This window comes from Phoxinus phoxinus, assembly GCF_949152265.1.
Source record: "Phoxinus phoxinus genome assembly, chromosome: 14".
In the NCBI taxonomy this organism is placed as follows: domain Eukaryota; kingdom Metazoa; phylum Chordata; class Actinopteri; order Cypriniformes; family Leuciscidae; genus Phoxinus; species Phoxinus phoxinus.
The window spans coordinates 34,460,323-34,481,400 of record NC_136889.1 but is presented as its reverse complement, the minus strand read 5'-3'; the positions used below and the strand labels follow the sequence as shown (position 1 = coordinate 34,481,400).

The 21,078-nt window shown below is 46.5% G+C and overlaps 2 protein-coding genes across 2 annotated transcripts in view; one reads left to right on the top strand and one right to left on the bottom strand.

Moving 5' to 3' along the window:
* Nucleotides 1–14,817, bottom strand: part of heatr5b (HEAT repeat containing 5B) — a 50,988-nt gene extending 36,171 nt beyond the window's left edge. The window contains exons 1-14 of the mRNA XM_079634976.1: nt 14,699–14,817; nt 13,827–13,953; nt 12,136–12,347; nt 11,867–11,975; nt 10,695–10,844; nt 10,088–10,259; nt 9,526–9,680; nt 8,891–9,140; nt 7,777–7,932; nt 7,179–7,429; nt 4,095–4,206; nt 2,810–2,962; nt 2,626–2,725; nt 852–1,125 (exon numbers count right to left, since the gene is read on the bottom strand). Of these exons, the coding sequence (XP_079491102.1) occupies nt 852–1,125; nt 2,626–2,725; nt 2,810–2,962; nt 4,095–4,206; nt 7,179–7,429; nt 7,777–7,932; nt 8,891–9,140; nt 9,526–9,680; nt 10,088–10,259; nt 10,695–10,844; nt 11,867–11,975; nt 12,136–12,347; nt 13,827–13,952 (2,220 nt within the window). The 5' untranslated portion in view covers nt 13,953; nt 14,699–14,817. The remainder of the gene's footprint in view (nt 1–851; nt 1,126–2,625; nt 2,726–2,809; nt 2,963–4,094; nt 4,207–7,178; nt 7,430–7,776; nt 7,933–8,890; nt 9,141–9,525; nt 9,681–10,087; nt 10,260–10,694; nt 10,845–11,866; nt 11,976–12,135; nt 12,348–13,826; nt 13,954–14,698) is intronic.
* Nucleotides 14,784–20,594, top strand: LOC307009917 (uncharacterized protein; the record flags this gene model as incomplete). Its single annotated transcript, XM_079634134.1, has 5 exons — nt 14,784–14,816; nt 16,140–16,243; nt 16,353–16,918; nt 17,978–18,504; nt 20,481–20,594. The coding sequence occupies 5 exons, from the start codon at nt 14,784–14,786 to the stop codon at nt 20,592–20,594; spliced, it is 1,344 nt and encodes a 447-aa protein (XP_079490260.1).
* Between the last annotated feature and the right edge of the window lie 484 nt (nt 20,595–21,078).

Genomic DNA, 21,078 nt, shown 5'->3' with positions numbered 1-21,078 from the left:
CCGTGTACTCCAGAACCTGCGCAAAATTCCCTTTATGCTCAACTCAACTTTATTTATAAAGCACTTTCAACTTCTCTGTAATGATTTCATGTCATTTAAGTGCGTTCGCAAAGACCCGCCCCCTTTAGTTACTGTTGCTATGTCCGACAAGCTACGAAAAAACACATTTTGCGGAGCAGAGAGACACTGACAACACACTGAGACAGGACAGGCCAGCTTACTTTTGATATTAAACAAAGTCTCACCTTTCAAATTTGGTCATTTTTTAAAAGAAATTTAAACAATAAATACATTTTTGTGTCTCTTTAATGTGTGTGACAGATCGCTCAGTTAAAGCCGCTCGTGAACCGATCATCTCCTCCTCCTAGTTCATCTATAGCATCAAATAAACATGAATGAACATCAGAAGGAATGTTGTTTTAACCGCGCAAAGACGTCAGTACACTCCGCTTCTCAAGCTCAAATCCTCCAACGTTAATCTACTAACTCTCCTGACTGCTCTGGCGGACAAAATGGCGGATGGCGAAGTATGATTGGTCAGATCACCTGTCAATCAAGCTCCCTGCGAAGGGTCAATTCCTTTAATGGGGTAAGAAAAATAATGTTAATTCAAACAGAAACAAGATTATTTTTCTTACCACATTGGCAGATAATTTAGCTTTTTTTAAGCAAAAACTTTTCATTTTTATTTATTTCCCCAGAAAACAGGACATATTATCTTATGTCATTTTACTCATCTAGTAAATGCATCTTGATTTGAGAAGTTTTAGATATTTGGACTGGAAACCAGACAGAGACACTAGGTAAGAGCAGCATTTCTTTGCAGTGCAGGACTGGTTTCTGCCCCTCACCTGATCCTCGATGGACTTGTGATCGGTTTCCTGAAGCCAGGAGCCCATCAGCACGCTGTCGTCGTAGTGGCACAGCGAGCGCAGCAGAGACGTGGTGGTGTTGGCGGAGTTATCCGTGAGCGTGAACTCGGCCACCAGCTCGCGCAGGAGAGCGTTAAAGCTGCCTTCGTACGTCTTGGGCGGCAGCAGGGCCAGTATATCGTAGAGGCGCAGGCGCACCATGGCAGCGCTGGCCTTCAGATGAGCTCCGTGGACCTTGATCACTGCAGGAACACTGCCACACAAAACACAGTTCAACACACTGTACTGTCAGGTCATTTAGCAGTCCTCACTCAAAATCACAGCCAGTCAAAAAAAAATTTATGTTTAAGGTCTGTGAGATTTGTTAATGCTTTTAAAGAGGCTCTTATGCTCATCAAAGCTGCATTTATTTAATCAAAACTGTGAAATATGATTACAATTTAGGAGCTGTTTTCTATGCGAGTATAAAGTAAAGCGTAATTTATTCCTGAATTTTCAGCATCATTACTCCAGTCTTCAGTGTCACATGATCCTTCAGAAATCAGTATAATATGATGATTTGCTGCTCAAGAAACATTTATGATTACATGTGGGCGGAGTCTCTCTGCAAGCGCACTGCACTCGCCACCAAATCAATCATGAATCACAGCCAATCAGAAGAGTGTGTGGGCGGAGTCTCTCTGCAAGCGCACTACACTCGCAACCAAATCTATCATGAATCACAGCCAATCAGAAGAGTGTGTGGGCGGAGTCTCTCTGCAAGCGCACTACACTCGCAACCAAATCTATCATGAATCACAGCCAATCAGAAGAGTGTGTGGGCGGAGTCTCTCTGCAAGCGCACTACACTCGCAACCAAATCTATCATGAATCACAGCCAATCAGAAGAGCTTGTGGGCGGAGTCTCTCTGCAAGTGACTGCACTCGCCACCAAATCAATCATAAATCACAGCCAATCAGAAGAGCGTGTGGGCGGAGTCTCTCTGCAAGCGCACTACACTCGCAACCAAATCTATCATGAATCACAGCCAATCAGAAGAGTGTGTGGGCGGAGTCTCTCTGCAAGCGCACTACACTCGCAACCAAATCTATCATGAATCACAGCCAATCAGAAGAGCTTGTGGGCGGAGTCTCTCTGCAAGTGACTGCACTCGCCACCAAATCAATCATAAATCACAGCCAATCAGAAGAGCGTGTGGGCGGAGTCTCTCTGCAAGCGCACTGCACTCGCCACCAAATCAATCATAAATCACAGCCAATCAGAAGAGCGTGTGGGCGGAGTCTCTATGCAAGCGCACTGCACTCGCAACCAAATTAATTAAAAATCACAGCCAATCAGAAGAGCATGTGGGCGGAGTCTCTGCAATGTTCAATGTTGAAAACAGTTGAGCTGCTACAGATTTGTGTGGAAACTGTCATATTTTTATTTTTCAGGATTCTTTGATGAATAGAATATTCAATAGAACAGCATTTATGTGAATGAGTGAGCGAGAGTGTGTGTGTGTGTGCTTGTGTATATATATGTGGGAATGTGTGCGTGTGAGACGGCACGCGATGACTGGTCGGAAAGCAAAGTGTAGTCTGACATGTTTCTTGTCCATGACACGACAAGATTTTAGGAGTCAAAATCACGTAATCTGACACAGTGACTATCGTAACAGACAAAAAATAGTGTAATCTGAACCAGGCATAACAGAAATAGTGCTGAGCACGGCATGTCTTCAGTGTAAATCCTGTACTGCGTCACACTCACTGGGACATCATGGTCATGGCGCACTCGATGGGCGTCATCAGTCTGCGGATCACGTCCTCCGTCAGCAGCTCTGGACAATGGGCCACAAAGCTGCGCATGGCTGTGAGGAAGCAGAAACATGATGTTTTCATGATGCGTGTGATAGAGCAGAGAAAGCCATCAGGGCTGATGTGAGGTGTCTTACCGCACAGGGCGCCGGCGCGGCCCTCCAGCATCACCTGCCAGCTGAAGGAGTCTCCTCTGGCTTTCTCCGCCTCCAGCTCCTTCTGGGAGCGCGGGAACACGTTACGCCACAGCAGCAGCATCTTCGGCAGGTGGTAGCGCACTAAAGACGGCCCTGAGGAGATGAAACAGCACGACTGCTAATATTACTGCCATCGTGAACATGCTTTTAGGCCAGAAACACACTGTGCTTCTGAGCCTCTTCTTTTTTCAGGAGAGATGCTTCACCCCGTGCTCTAATTAGACGCGATGCAATAAGATTCCAGTGACATCAGTTTGTCCACATCTGATGCAACATGTCTTTGAGATGGGACAAAATAAATCACAGCCAATCAGCAGGGTGTATGGGCGGAGTCTCTCTGCAAGAGAACTGCACTGCATATGTATATATATCACATGTTAATGGTTTAATCGAACTTGTAGGGTCATTAAAATCGAACATCCCCTCTAGACAGCACTTTTGGCCACTACAGTAGGGGCTTTCACACCGGATAGTTTTAGGAACTCAATTATAGGAACGAGCCACCAGGGTGTTCCCCGAGAACTAATGGTTGCCTTAGGAACGTTTTCCTGTTGCATTCGCTCCGCCAGCAGGAACTCTGAAGTGACGTAAACCGTGCTCGTTGTTGTGACTATTTTGACGGCGCTGAGAACGCCAGAGTCTGAGCAAACAGTGTTCGCATTCTCAGAGTTCATTATTTACGATCTGTCTAGCAGTCCTGTCTAATACGTTATTAGATAGAACTGTTATACACAGAAAGTAGACAGTATATGTCCAGTGTTGCATTTTCTCCTCAGCGTAAAGGTTAAGATGTCCATCTATCACTGTTTTACATGTTCGTAGAGTTCGTTTCTGGAGTAAATATAAAGGCTATAATCTGTGTGTTTACACAGCTTTTTAAAATATGGCGTGTGCTGGTGGTTCACGTGCGTTCGGCCAATCAGCGCACACTAACGTCAAGGATAGTTCCCACAGTGCTGGTTTAGACCGACTCTGAAGTAGGAGTAAATTAGTTCCTCCAAAGGAGTTTCTAGAACTAAAATCGTTCCTAGTTCCTGTGGTGCGAACGCGCCGACATCCGGGTACTTTCGCCAATAGTTCTAGGAACTATGAAAAGGCTCCTCCGGTGCGAAAGTAGCCGAGTAATAAGCAGGATTACATACATCATTCATCCCGTACACGTTTACAGCTGGAGCGCTGAACGCAAGAGCCCATGTTAAGAGCTTATGTGATGAGGGGATCTCACCTAAGGTCATGAGCGCTCCTAACAGCAGCCAGCCGGCTTGAGTCCGCTGGAGAGACAGACGGCTGTTCTGCGCTGCCGATCGCAGCAGATCCTCAGCTATACTCACCACCATCTGAAACACACCACTCACAGTCAGGCTCTGTCACCGCACTCATACAGCTGCTACTCTACAGGAGCCTGTGACAGCAGCTTCTTCACGAATACACATTCTTCTAACACTAAACATTAGAGGTGTAACAATATATCACAATACAAAAATTTAACAATGTTCATTGTGGATAGTTCACCCAAAATTAGTTACTGTGAGAAAAAAAACTCTAGTTTTCAGAGTTTTAGTGTCCGCACTACATTAAACTGCTATATATAATGTTTAATATAATATATAATAATGCAAAGAGAGGATATTTGTGGGTCCTGATAATGACAAATGTCTGATGTTACCAGTAAAAAGTGGCCTACATTATTTTAAATATATCTAGTCAGTGACATCCGGAGGGGCGGCAGTGGAGACTCAGACTGGGATCGGGAGGGAGGCAGTGGAGACTCAGACTGGGATCGGAGGGGCGGCAGTGGGGACTCAGACTGGGATCGGGAGGGCGGCAGTGGAGACTCAGACTGGGATCGGGAGGGGAGGCAGTGGAGACTCAGACTGGGATCGGGAGGGGAGGCAGTGGAGACTCAGACTGGGATCGGGAGGGGAGGCACTGGAGACTCAGACTGGGATCGGGAGGGGAGGCAGTGGAGACTCAGACTGGGATCGGGAGGGGAGGCAGTGGAGACTCAGACTGGGATCGGGAGGGGAGGCAGTGGAGACTCAGACTGGGATCGGGAGGGGAGGCAGTGGAGACTCAGACTGGGATCGGGAGGGAGGCAGTGGAGACTCAGACTGGGATCGGGAGGGGAGGCAGTGGAGACTCAGACTGGGATCGGGAGGGGAGGCAGTGGAGACTCAGACTGGGATCGGGAGGGGAGGCAGTGGAGACTCAGACTGGGTTTGGGAGGGGAGGCAGTGGAGAATCAGACTGGGATCGGGAGGGGAGGCAGTGGAGACTCAGACTGGGATCGGGAGGGGAGGCAGTGGAGACTCAGACTGGGATCGGGAGGGGAGGCAGTGGAGACTCAGACTGGGATCGGGAGGGGAGGCAGTGGAGACTCAGACTGGGATCGGGAGGGGAGGCAGTGGAGACTCAGACTGGGTTTGGGAGGGGAGGCAGTGGAGAATCAGACTGGGATCGGGAGGGGAGGCAGTGGAGACTCAGACTGGGATCGGGAGGGAGGCAGTGGAGACTCAGACTGGGATCGGGAGGGGAGGCACTGGAGACTCAGACTGGGATCGGGAGGGAGGCAGTGGAGACTCAGACTGGGATCGGGAGGGAGGCAGTGGAGACTCAGACTGGGATCGGGAAGGGAGGCACTGGAAACTCAGACTGGGTTTGGGAGGGGAGGCAGTGGAGACTCAGACTGGGATCGGGAGGGAGGCAGTGGAGACTCAGACTGGGATCGGGAGGGGCGGCAGTGGAGACTCAGACTGGGATCGGGAGGGGAGGCAGTGGAGACTCAGACTGGGATCGGGAGGGAGGCAGTGGAGACTCAGACTGGGATTGGGAGGGAGGCAGTGGAGACTCAGACTGGGATTGGGAGGGAGGCAGTGGAGACTCAGACTGGGATCGGGAGGGGAGGCAGTGGAGACTCAGACTGGGATCGGGAGGGGAGGCAGTGGAGACTCAGACTGGGATCGGGAGGGGAGGCAGTGGAGACTCAGACTGGGATCGGGAGGGAGGCAGTGGAGACTCAGACTGGGATCGGGAGGGGAGGCAGTGGAGACTCAGACTGGGATCGGGAGGGAGGCAGTGGAGACTCAGACTGGGATCGGGAGGGGAGGCAGTGGAGACTCAGACTGGGATCGGGAGGGGAGGCAGTGGAGACTCAGACTGGGATCGGGAGGGGAGGCAGTGAAGACTCAGACTGGGTTTGGGAGGGGAGGCAGTGGAGACTCAGGCTGGGATCGGGAGGGGAGGCACTGGAGACTCAGGCTGGGATCGGGAGGGAGGCAGTGGAGACTCAGACTGGGATCGGGAAGGGAGGCACTGGAAACTCAGACTGGGTTTGGGAGGGGAGGCAGTGGAGACTCAGACTGGGATCGGGAGGGAGGCAGTGGAGACTCAGACTGGGATCGGGAGGGGCGGCAGTGGAGACTCAGACTGGGATCGGGAAGGGAGGCACTGGAAACTCAGACTGGGATCGGGAGGGGAGGCAGTGGATACTCAGACTGGGATCGGGAGGGAGGCAGTGGAGACTCAGACTGGGATCGGGAGGGGAGGCAGTGGAGACTCAGACTGGGATCGGGAGTGGAGGCAGTGGATACTCAGACTGGGATCGGGAGGGGAGGCAGTGGAGACTTAGACTGGGATCGGGAGGGAGGCAGTGGAGACTCAGACTGGGATCGGGAGGGGAGGCAGTGGAGACTCAGATTGGGATCAGGAGTGGAGGCAGTGGAGACTCAGACTGGGATCAGGAGTGGAGGCAGTGGAGACTCAGACTGGGATCGGGAGGGGAGGCAGTAGAGACTCAGACTGGGATCGGGAGGGGAGGCAGTGGAGACTCAGACTGGGATCGGGAGGGGAGGCAGTGGAGACTCAGACTGGGATCGGGAGGGGAGGCAGTAGAGACTCAGACTGGGATCGGGAGTGGAGGCAGTGGAGACTCAGACTGGGATCGGGAGTGGAGGCAGTGGAGACTCAGACTGGGATCGGGAGTGGAGGCAGTAGAGACTCAGACTGGGATCGGGAGGGGAGGCAGTAGAGACTCAGACTGGGATCGGGAGTGGAGGCAGTGGAGACTCAGACTGGGATCGGGAGTGGAGGCAGTAGAGACTCAGACTGGGATCGGGAGTGGAGGCAGTGGAGACTCAGACTGGAATCGGGAGAGGAAGCACTGGAGACTCAGACTGGAATCGGGAGGGGAGGCAGTGGAGACTCAGACTGGGATCGGGAGTGGAGGCAGTGGAGACTCAGACTGGGATCGGGAGTGGAGGCAGTGGAGACTCAGACTGGGATCGGGAGTGGAGGCAGTGGAGACTCAGACCTTGCCCTTGGAGTGTGGGATGCCCAGAGGACACTGATGGACTCCTCCCAGCAGAGCCGCCATGGCGAAGCTGTACCCGCTCACGGCCTCGGGCGAGTTCTTCAGGTTGTTGATGCACTCGGCGCAGCGGTCCAGCAGAGGCGTGAGCTGGTGTGGAAGAGCGACAGAAACGCAGCGCAGACACCAGGCCGCCGACAGACGAGCCGCCATACTCGGGTGCAGCAGCACAGACGTCACCGTCTCCAGAAAACCTGCACACATCATCACAGGCGTCCAGATAGTGAGCCGACTACGCTGCTAACGGTTTGACTTACACTTCTGTGCCTCCATTGAAAGTCCATGTAATCAAAACTTTCAAGCTACAAAGGTTCATAAAGAGATTGTAAAAGAACTCCACATAAAATATGGAAAAAGGAAGCTCAACCGTTTTTTGCTTGAACAATCCTCATAGGTTCCCGAGCTTTTTTTTCCATATTTGATGAGCTCTATGTATAAAGCATCAATGGTAATGAAACATAAATATAAACATAAACACAGTCATCTGGGATGTTTGTCTGTAGCATGTACCCGACTGCTACATGTTGTGCATTTCTCCTACCGACGGACGGCTCCAGGATTAGCGGGGAGGCCGTAGCGCTCAGACTCTGGACCAAACTGCCCAGCTCTTTCAGCGCGCACACCATCACATGCTGACTAGCCGACACGTCAGCGGCTCCGGCGCGGCTCTCGCTGCTCGGGTCGTTCACCACCGCCTCTGTGGGAGAGAGCACAGTCATGAGCGTCTTCATTCACACCGAGCCATCGAACACTCATCGCTGTCAGGACCAGTGTTGGGGACGGTTACTTTTAAAAGTTATGCGTTACAAGATTGCGTTACTCCCTAAAAAAGTAACTTATTGTGTTAATTACAGCAGTTCACTTGCTTCGTTCTTGAACGAATCAGGCTTTTGAATAAAACGGTTGTATGAATGATTCAATGACTCACTTATAAGGACAGTGAATTGCAGATTAATTAAAAAAAATTTGTATCACTCTTAAAAATAAAAGTTCTTTATTAGCATTGATGGTTCCATGAAGAACCTTTAACATCCATGCAATCTTTCCATTGCATAAAAGGTTTTTTCTAGTGGAAAAAGGTTCTTTAAAATATTGGACAAATCTGGCTTTTGAACAAATCGATTGTATAAATGATTCAATGACACATATTAAGACAGTGACTTGCTGCCATCTACTTAAAAGGTAAATAAAAAGGTTCTTTAAAAATTTTCACACTGATCTGATTAAGAACTGATCAATGAAAGGTTCTTTGAGGAACATAAAAATGGCAAAAACACCCATTTGGACCCAGTGTGTCGTCCTATTATTCTTATTAAATTAATTGATTATATGTAAGAATTTGACGTAAAAGATGATTCATATCTAAAGGGCTGTGCAGCAATTGATCGAGATTAATGCAATATTAATGTATATATATTTATATTATATATAAATAAATACAAATTCTTAAATATAATCATGCATGTGTGTGTATATACAAAATAATTATACACAGTACACACACATATATTATGGAAACACAAATAATTATTTTGGATGCAATTAATCGTGATTAATCGCTGCACAGCCCTAAGCAACAACCGAGGACTAATGTGATTTCAGACACATGGATGCGTATCAGTGATCGTGAATGACTCCTGTGACCTCCATCTTACCCACAGCTCTCATCTGCTTGCTGATGGCCAGGCAGATTTCCTTGGCAGCAGCGATTTGAGCTTTCTCTCCCAGCAGACCTCCCAGCGTCGCCCGCAAGGCGAAGGACACGCAGCGGCGAGAGTACACGGCCTCCACGTGCGTCTGTGTGGCGCGCGGGTGAGCCACCAGCTCCAGCAGATGTTGCAGAAACACTGCAAAGTTACGCTCCAGCCACTGGCCGCCCAGAGTCGTGACGAACACAACATACGCCTGCGTGGAGAGACACCGATGAGCAGATGATTACACACGTAACGCAGTGAATAACCAGTTTAAAAAGATACCAGTTTGGTCATGGCTGAGATAAACCCACAGCATTGTAGGAGTTATGATGCCAAACACCAGCTCAACAAATCAAATTTAAAGCCCCCTGTGGTTAATAATATTATACCTTAAAACTCATCTTTGATCATCAAAATGACATTGAAAGTTTTTTTCCTTGAAAATAATCTCTTCATGCCTTTAAATAGCTTGAATGTAACTCGACACCCTTGCCTCATTTAGTATATGCGGTTCTATAAATATGCAAATGAGTAGTTTGTGACGTCAGAGCAGAGGTGTGTGTGTGTGTGTGTGTGTGTGTCAGCTTCAGTCTCACCTGAGTGACTCCGACGCGCACCTCTCGACTGACCGAGGCTCCCTTCAGCATCTCTCCTCCACTCTTCAGGAACCCTGATCCTCCGCGCAGGAACCCTGTGGACATCAGCTCCAGAACCTCCTCGAGAGTCGCTCGCTTCACGTTCTGGCGCATCACTGACACACACACACACACACACACACACACACACACACACACACACACACACACACACACACACACACACCAAAAGTTATTCAGACACCATTTTGATATTCAACATAATTCATGTGTGAGACAGAAGGATGGTGTGTGTGTCGGTGTGTGGTGTGTGGTGTGTGGTGTGTGTGTGTGTGTGTGTGGTGTGTGTGTGTGTGGTGTGTGGTGTGTGGTGTGTGTGTGTGTGTGGTGTGTGGTGTGTGGTGTGTGTGTGTGTGTGTGTGTGTGTGGTGTGGTGTGTGTGTGTGTGTGTGTGGAGTGTGGTGTGTGTGTGGAGTGTGGTGTGTGTGTGTGTGTGTGTGTGTGTGTGTGTGTGGGGGGCAGGTGTGTGTGTGGGGCAGGTGTGTGTGTGTGTGTGTCTCACCGGTGGCCTGTTTGGGCATGAGCGCGGTGGCCATGGCGGTTCCCAGCAGTGAGGACACAGCGACACGCACGCCGTACGTCGAGCCCTCCAGAGCCTTGAAACACAGAGTGGCCACGTTCTCCAGCTCAGTGGTCCAGATGAACACGGCCTCGTTCTGCAGCTCTAGCAGACACTGACCAATCACATCACATCCTCATCATCATCATCATCATCATCATCATCATCATCATCATCAGGCCCAATCACAGTCGGCTCTAACAAATCACTTCACAAGATCTGTGGATATTCGACTCGATAAAGACTCTCTTCTGCATTTATTTGATCTAAAATACTAAAAACACTGTAAAAAAGGTTATTCCTGAAATATCATTGTAATGTAAATCATCAGTTCTCTATGTGAATATATAGTAAAGTGTAATTTATTCCTGTGATCAAAGCTGAATGTTCAGCATCATTACTCCAGTCTTCAGAGTCACATGATCCTTCAGAAATCAGTGTAATATGATGATCTGATGCTCAAGACACATTTATGATTATTATCAGTGTTGAACACAGTCGTGCTGCTCTGTTTGTGTGCGCGTGTGTGTGTGTGTGTGTACCTCCTCACCTTGGCGACGGCGCAGCGGACGGCCATGGATCTGTCGGTGAGCATCGAGCGCGTGTTCTTGTAGATGTCTCTGTGACACGAGGCCGCCGCTCCACCGAGACCGCTGAGAACTTTCTGCAGACTCAGCAGGATCTCACCTCGGCCCTGAGCCTGAAACACACACACACACACACACACACACACACACACACACACACACACACACACACACACACACACACACACACACACACACACACACACACACACACACACACACACACACACACACACACACACACACACACACACACACACACACACACACACACACACACACACACACACACACACACACACACACACACACACACAGCAGCTTGAGAAAGAGTGCTAATGGAGAGGAGTAACAGGTCAAAGCTGCACTCACACACACACACACAGTACCTCTGCACTCTTCACTCACTCACTCACTCTCTCACACACACACACACACACACACACACAGTACCTCTGCACTCTTCACTCACTCACTCACTCACTCACTCTCTCACACACACACAGTACCTCTGCACTCTTCACTCACTCACTTACACTCTCTCACACACACACACACACACACACACAGTACCTCTGCACTCTTCACTCACTCTCACACACACACACACAGTACCTCTGCACTCTTCACTCACTCTCACACACACACACACACAGTACCTCTGCACTCTTCACTCACTCTCACACACACACACACACAGTACCTCTGCACTCTTCACTCACTCTCACACACACACACACACACAGTACCTCTGCACTCTTCACTCACTCTCACACACACACACACAGTACCTCTGCACTCTTCACTCACTCTCACACACACACACACACAGTACCTCTGCACTCTTCACTCACTCTCACACACACACACACAGTACCTCTGCACTCTTCACTCACTCTCTCACACACACACACACACAGTACCTCTGCACTCTTCACTCACTCTCACACACACACACACAGTACCTCTGCACTCTTCACTCACTCTCACACACACACACACACACAGTACCTCTGCACTCTTCACTCACTCTCACACACACACACACAGTACCTCTGCACTCTTCACTCACTCTCACACACACACACACAGTACCTCTGCACTCTTCACTCACTCTCACACACACACACAGTACCTCTGCACTCTTCAGGGCTTTCAGGAGGTTGTTGATGGTTTCAGGGAAAGAGCTGCCCAGCATTCGGCCCATCCGCTCGTAGAACGCCCCGACACACGCCACCGCAGCGCTGCACACACACAACACACACACGTCAGTGTGAGTATATGTAAATGAGTGAGTGTGAGAGTATGTGTGGTGAGAGAGTGAGTGTGTGGGTGTGTGTGTGTGTGTGTGTGTGTGTGTGTGTGTGTGTGTGTGTGTGTGTGTGTGTGTGTGTGTACACTCACAGTTTGGTGGGTAAGTAAGCAGCGGTGTCATCTTTGCTCCTGATGATGTCGTTGCACCGGTCGAGTGTCTGGAAGACGGTGAAGGTGTCGCCGATGGAGTAAAGCACCGCCAGGTTCTTGGAGAGCAGCTTACGAGTGGGCGGCCCGGGGGAACTGCTGATCAACCCCGTCAGCTGCTCCACCAGCTGCTTCTGCTTCTCCTTCACATCCACCTACACACACACACACACACACACACTGCTGATCAACCCCGTCAGCTGCTCCACCAGCTGCTTCTGCTTCTCCTTAACATCCACCTACACACACACACACACACACACACACACACTGCTGATCAACCCCGTCAGCTGCTCCACCAGCTGCTTCTGCTTCTCCTTCACATCCACCTACACACACACACACACACACACACACACACACACACACTGCTGATCAACCCCGTCAGCTGCTCCACCAGCTGCTTCTGCTTCTCCTTCACATCCACCTACACACACACACACACACACACACACACACACACACACACACTGCTGATCAACCCCGTCAGCTGCTCCACCAGCTGCTTCTGCTTCTCCTTCACATCCACCTACACACACACACACACACACACACACACACACACACACTGCTGATCAACCCCGTCAGCTGCTCCACCAGCTGCTTCTGCTTCTTCACATCCACCTACACACACACACACACACTGCTGATCAACCCCGTCAGCTGCTCCACCAGCTGCTTTTCCTTCACATCCACCTACACACACACACACACACACACTGCTGATCAACCCCGTCAGCTGCTCCACCAGCTGCTTTTCCTTCACATCCACCTACACACACACACACACACACACACACACTGCTGATCAACCCTGTCAGCTGCTCCACCAGCTGCTTCTGCTTCTTCACATCCACCTACACACACACACACACACACACTGCTGATCAACCCTGTCAGCTGCTCCACCAGCTGCTTCTGCTTCTTCACATCCACCTGAGCTCACACACGATCAGATCACACACACATCTGTACACGCATACACACACACACACACACAACACTGTGTGTGTTCAGCATTTATGTAATATTATCAAAAGGAGAGTTTTTTCACTCTCTCAGACACACACACACTCCCTCCAAAATCTCAGGTGAAAATGATCATTTCGGCCCCCTCTACAGAACAGTGCAATAATCATTAAATACACACATCCATTACGTTTAATACGTTGGCTTTCATCTTCAGTCATGTACTTCTTTCACTAGATGAAAATGAAGATGTTTAGAGTTACACAGGATGATCTGGAATGCGATCAGCAGAAACTGCAGCAGAGCACATTACAGGAGCACACCTCCTGACGAGTCTCGGAGCAAACATGATCAAGCACTGTTTCTAGCGGCCTCGGATCCGAACACACGAAATATGAACGTGGACCAGCAACCATCAAACCTGCAGTTACTTAAAACTTATTTGTTGATATATAATTTGTGCTTTTACAAACACCTTTGTGCGTGTATGTTGATTAGATTGTATAATTACAGTCATTGTTGTTCAGATGAGAATTTTGTCTAATTAATTTACTGAGATATTTGATATAAACGATGTGCGTTTTTATGGTTAAAAAACACATCGCCGTCATATGTGTAAAAATGGCCCTGAAAATATGACTCATTATTTCTCCATGATCGTTCACCTTGTTCGCGGCGATGAGAACTTTATCCAGGAAGCGGAGCCACTCGAAGATGAAGACGGCCCTCTTGGCCTCGGTGACGTGCGCCAGAGCGTCCTCGTTCAGCAGCAGACTGTGGGCCAGCTCCATACTGACACCAGCATCACACACACAAGAGGAACAGATATTCATGAACGAATCAAAGAAATAACTAATAATACATTCAAATACATAATAAAACATAGATTTAAATCACAAATACATAATACTGACACACACACATTGTAAAATAAAAGTTAAAATAAATAAGTAATAAGATTAAATGAAATAAACAAAAATATTAAAATAAAATATTAGAACATCCTCATATTAATAAATGATTAAATAATAGATTCAAATAAATTATAAAAGTTAGTTTAAAAAGTAAATAATACAAATTAAATTAAATTAAATAAATAAATAAACAATACACAGCACAGTGCTATAGCGAGTAAAAAAACATTTGCACATAATATTTTACACATTTATAGGCTAATATTATGTACCTGTCACAGTATAAATTGGGTCTTTACACATATATATTTGTATGCCTTTTAACTGTAAGGATGAGGTCCCTCGCGCGAGAATGATCATATAAATGATTGAACACCCTGTTCTAATATTATAAAATGAAAATATGTCAGATATTGCGTAAAATTGAACAACAATCATCATCATCACAATCCTTCAGTCTCATATGAATGACATGCTAATCTGGGCAGCTAATGTGACATACATTCACAACTAAACACCGGGAAATGAGGCATACATTTATCGAGAGCAGATTGTGAATTATGACACGCGGCGGGCTGATATAATAAACTAGATTTAGTTTATGAATTAAGTGTTTATCCTACCTGTTTTCTTGCGGTGATGGTGTGTGTTTGTATTGATGTTGGCGGAAGGGTTAATGCAAGCGAGTCACTTCCGCCTTCACAGCCAATGAATGGAGAGAATGCTGTCACGTGCGTGGAAGTGAACGCTAACTTCCTCCAGGGGGCGCACGGATGTGAGTGGACATTGTAGGATGGACATTCAAATGTATTTTATGTTTAATATTTGAAACATAATCCTTTCCACGGGTTATTTCCAACATGAAAATCCGCCCAGCGATAACTACAATTAATTTTAATGAAATCCCATTAATCCTACACTAATCGCATTTGAGTGTCATTGGCTTCTCAGACAACGCTGACAAAAGTGACAGAGGTCACGTGACAACGTCATTCTGGGGCGTAACCGGGGCGCGTTCACGTCAAAAACTGGAATAAAGTTTAGGGTATTTGTGAAGCATACTGTTTAAATAATAAAGTAAAAGGGTTTACATTTACAATTTTACATGGTATATATCCAGTTAAAAGAGTGTTAGAGAGGTTTAATTTAGATAGGCCTATTGCTTATTCATGTGGTTTATGTTCAGTAGAAAAATAATCTATTATTTATTTATTTATTTATTTATTTTAGGGCTGTCCGTTAAACGCGTTATTAACGGCGTTAACGCAAACCCATTTTAAAGGCGTCAATTTTTTATCGCGAGATTAACGCCTAGCAAACTTTGTAGTTTTTTCACATGCTTTTGCAACAACTAGTAACGTTATTAAAACTACAACACCACACCGGGGGCCTGTTTCAATAAAGAGGTTCAACCAACTCTGAGTTAAAACTTGAACTCTGAGTTGACTTACCCTGAGATGGAAAACTCTGAGTTTTCGGTTTCAGATCAGCTGAAATTAGTTAGTTCAACCAACTCTAAGTTGACTGACTCTGAGTTGAGCGCGTGCACCACAACTATAAAAAGCCATTATCAATGGAGCCCAGATATTAGTAGGGCTATTTTCGATTCTGTGGTTATTTGTACATTTTTACCTTCAAGCAAATCTGTATTTGGAATAAACGCGTGACTACTTTAAATAACAGCCGCGCACATCTGAAGAGTATTGCAGTTTAAATTTTATAGCACTTAAGTGTACACTGTAAAAAAAATTGCTGCGATTATTTAGCACAACTTAAAATCCAACATTGTTTCAACTTTAAAAAGTATGTGTTCAAGCTTGACTTAAAATATTAAGTTTAGTTAACTTAAGTTTAGTTTGGTTAAGTTGGATATTTAAGTTATCTCAACAAATTTTAACTAATCGCAGCCACATTTTTTACAGTGTAGCTGTCCAACAGGCAGTTTCGATTTCTCCCATTTTCGGATTATTTGATTTGCCTGTGTTAATTGCTTCAAGACACAGCTGTCCTCACTCAGGGGTTTGAAAGCACTATATTTCTGTGGTGTGCGCGCTGCCGCGGAAGCGTCAGCGGGAAGCGTTCAGCTCTCCTCGTGTGAAGACCGACTCGGGTAAAGACAATCGACTCTACCTGCGCGACTCGAGCAAGGACACCGACAAGGCACTTAAGTATCCTATTCTCCCTCTTCTTTTCACACTGGTATAGTATTTCCCTACTAATTATGTGTTTTCAATACATTCCTGTTGTCTCTTGACGACGCTCTCCCATCACGCACAGAAGGCAGCGCAATACTGCTAATCTGCGTCACATCCTCTCATCCTCACACACACCTCTCTCTCTTTCTGTGGGTCTATGGAATTGTCAGTCAGCGGTCAACAAAGCTGACTTCATTCCTGCCTTTGCTTCTCATTCTAATCTTAATATTTTAGGCTTGACTGAGACCTGGATTCGTCCAGAAGACTCAGCAACCCCGACTGCTCTCTCGAACAACTTCTCCTTCTCTCACACTCCTCGCCAGTCTGGGAGGGGTGGGGGCACAGGTCTTCTCATTTCTAACAATGGGAATTACTCAACTCTCTCCTCTCTCTGCAATAACTACTCGTTTGAATATCATGCTATTACACTTACAACTCCCATTAAGATCCATATTGTAGTCATATATCGCCCCCCAGGTCAACTGGGAAGCTTTGTAGAGGAGCTGGATGTGCTGCTGTCTTCTTTCCCTGAGGATGGCACCCCACTTGTAGTCTTCGGTGATTTCAACATTCATCTAGAGAAGCCGAATGCAACAGACTTCATCTCTCTCCTAGCCTCATTCGATCTCAAACGGCTCATCACCACAGGTACTCACAAATCAGGCAACCAACTGGACCTGGTCTACACACGCAACTGCATCACAGACAACATTTTGGTGAAACCTCTCCATGTTTCTGATCATTTCCTCATTACTTTCAATCTACAACTCACTACCCATGCTCCACCAACCCCCCTACCAGCTACTTTCAGACGAAACCTGCGCTCACTCTCTCCCTCCCATCTTTCCTCTGCTGTGTCATCTTCTCTCCCCTCACCCTCACAATTCTCATCTCTGGATGTTAATACCGCAACAGATACTTTATGCTCCGCTTTAACTTCTACTTTAGACAATATCTGCCCTATCTCCTCCAGGCCAGCACGCACTACTCCCTCTAACCCTTGGTTATCTGAGGTTCTTCGTGAACACCGGACCAAACTCAGGGCAACAGAGAGGAAATGGCGCAAATCAAAAGACACAACTGACCTTAGTATGTATCAATCTCTGCTCTCTTCCTTTTCTGCTGATGTTCATGCTGCAAAATCTTCTTATTTCCACAACAAGATCAACAGCACCGCTAACACACGAACACTTTTCAAGACATTCAACTCTCTACTCTGTCCACCTCCACCACCACCCACCTCCTCTTTAACTGCTGATGATTTTGCTAACTTCTTCACCAACAAAACAACAACTGTCAGCAGTCAGTTCTCAGCACACACACAGGAACCCAGTCCAACCCCTCCCACTCCCAAACACATTCTCTCCTCCTTCTCTCCACTAACCGAGGAAGAAGTATCTAAACTTCTCCTCTCCAGTCACCCTACCATCTGCCCTCTAGATCCCATCCCCTCACACCTTCTACAAGCCATTTCTCCCACACTTCTACCAGCACTCACACACATCATCAACTCATCCCTCCACACTGGCACTTTTCCTACAGCATTCAAGCAGGCTCGGGTAACTCCACTGCTCAAGAAACCCACATTAAACACATCACTCTTAGAGAATTACAGACCTGTCTCTCTCCTACCGTTCATTGCGAAAACACTTGAACGAGTTGTCTTCAACCAAGTATCATCTTTCCTCTCTCTGACCAACCAACTAGATGTAAACCAATCTGGCTTCAAGAAAGGGCATTCAACCGAGACTGCATTGCTGTCAGTCACAGAAGCCCTACGGATCGCAAAAGCTGCCTCCAAATCATCAGTTCTCATTCTCCTGGATCTGTCTGCTGCCTTCGACACTGTGAATCATCAGATCCTCCTGTCCACCCTCTCATCACTGGGCATCACAGGAACTCCTCTCCACTGGTTTGAGTCCTATCTCACAGGTAGGTCCTTCAGGGTCGCATGGAGTGGCAAGGTATCCAAAGAACATCAACTGACTACAGGGGTTCCTCAGGGTTCAGTTCTTGGACCGCTCCTCTTCTCCATTTACACCACATCACTGGGACCCATCATACAGGCACATGGCTTCTCTTACCATTGCTATGCTGATGACACCCAGCTCTACCTCTCATTTCAACCTGATGATCCCACAGTAGCTGCACGTATCTCAAGCTGCCTGGCGGACATCTCGGCATGGATGAAGGAACATCACCTGCAACTCAACCTGGCAAAGACTGAGCTTCTCGTCCTCCCTGCCAATCCGTCTCTACAGCACGACTTCACGATCCAGCTAGATTCAACTTTAATCACCCCATCAAGGTCGGTCAGAAACCTTGGAGTAACATTTGATGAGCATCTGACCTTCACAGACCACATCACAAAGACAGCTCGATCATGCAGGTTTGCACTGCACAACATCAGGAAGATCAGGCCCTTCCTAACTGAGCAGGCAACACAACTTCTCGCCCAGGCCTTGGTGATCTCTAGACTTGATTACTGCAATGCTCTTCTGGCCGGTCTTCCATCATGTGCAACTAAACCTCTACAAATGATCCAGAATGCTGCAGCCCGTCTTGTCTTCAACGAGCCCAAAAGGGCCCACGTCACTCCTCTGTTCATCTCTCTGCACTGGCTACCACTCGCTGCTCGCATCAAGTTCAAGGCATTGACGCTTGCTTACAGATCGACCACAGGCTCAGCTCCCTCCTACTTCCACTCGCTCCTATGAGTCTACATCCCTACCAGAAGCCTGCGATCGGTCAATGAGCGACGGCTCGTGGTACCATCACAGAGAGCTACAAAATCACTCTCCAGAACATTCTCATTCACGGTTCCTTGCTGGTGGAATGATCTCTCTACCCTCGTCTGGAACGCAGAATCCCTAACTACATTCAAAAGACAACTGAAAACTCATCTCTTCCGTGAGCACTTGACATAAAAAAAAAATAAAAAAAAAATAAAAAAAAAACTTTTATCCTCCCTTGTTTGGCTTATGCTACTCTGAGCAATGCCTGAACTTTGTATTTTGAGCACTTCTTGCGTTATTTTTGCCTCTTCACGATGACTCGCTTGCTGTAGTCCTCAGTTGTAAGTCGCTTTGGATAAAAGCGTCTGCTAAATGACTAAATGTAAATGTAAATGTAAAATATTAAGAGTCACCATGGCAACAGCGCCAGACACAAAGAGGAATTACTGTTATACAGTGTTGGGTGTAATTAATTACCAAGTAATCTAAATATTGTAATTTAATTAAAGGGATTACTCTTAATTCTTCTGTAATTTAAAATAAAATCTGATGTAATTACATTAAATAGGCTACTGCATAGACTATAGAACAATTCTGTATAAAACAACAGTGGATTTAACATACATTTTTAAAAGGTATATTTTGAATGTAACCTTCTCCCTCTACGCACTTTGGTCAATTCAAGAATAATTCATGCAATTGTATGTTGTTCATTTTGAAAGCATTAAAAGTGCAGTTTCTTGTCTCTCCTCGTTGTATTGTTCAAGTGTTGAGGTTGATATGGGACTTAGTAATTAATAATAAGTAGACCAATACTTTCTAAAGATAGTAATTATTACATTAATCTAATTACACTGTTGAAGATGTCATTTGTAGGTAGTAATTAATAACTATTTTAGAGTAGGCTAACTGTTATAATATCAGGTGAAACTGGAAGAACAGATATTCAACCTAATTTTAATTTTCATGAAGGCTATGTGCAATCCTGCAGGCATTAAAAGAATGTGGCAGCAGCTGAAAAAAAAAAAATATATAAAACCATAATTCAATCAGGTAAGGCTTGAGCATATCATGTGTGTAGGCTACCTGACTTTATAAACATTTGACATATTAAATAACTAAATAGCATGCAGTGTCTAGCAGTGCAGCAGCATTTCTGGCTGAGGGAATTCCTTCATCAGAGCCAGTCACTCCTGGAGATCCAAGGGCCTTCATAAAATGTAAGAGGTCTTAGTGTTATTTTTTATATAGGGTATTTTTGATATTTCCATTTTTTTTACTTTGGGTTGGGTTTTTCGTTGGTCCCACTCCCAGATTCTGATATCTATTGGGACTAATATCTATCTAGAGACTAATATCTGTCTTTTGGAGCCTCCTGTACCAACAGAACCCCAGACAGTTGCAAGTTGCCTACTCAATACAACAGAAATGATGACAAATAGTGTTATAAAGTGTACACATGCTCATCTTCACAGGATGATGGGTATGAAGAAACAGTTTCTGCGCCACAGAGAGGCCTACAGGGTAATGTTCATATTATGTGTCTACACATCAGACAATCTACACATTCACATTTGTATGTGGCGTAGCCTATAGAATCGAAGTTTATATCTAAGTATAAATGGACATTCTTATCCCCCAAGTGATTTTCAGTAAATGCCACAGTTTAATTCTGTAGAATTTGTTTAGAACTATATGATGTAACTCTAATGTACTGCATTTTCAGTTGCCAGTTAAGGAGTTATATATACTTCATCTTATTCATTATTTTTTTTAAACAGCGGAAAAAACAGCAATAAATAAATGTACAGAAAGAATGAATGAAGTGTTTAAACACCGCTTACTCTTTAAAAAAGGGGAGGAGACCGCAAGAAACTCTGGGTTTACCGAAGAAAACCTGCTCCCCACCAGGCTAGGTTCACAGAGTAAGTTGCCATGGTAACTGACTCTGAGTATAAGTTACCCCTCTTTCAGAAACGGGCTTGACTTTCTCAGTTACTGCCTGAACCCAAACAAACAGATGAACTAGAGGAAGTAACTAGCACTATGAGCACCATTCTCTCTAGAACATTG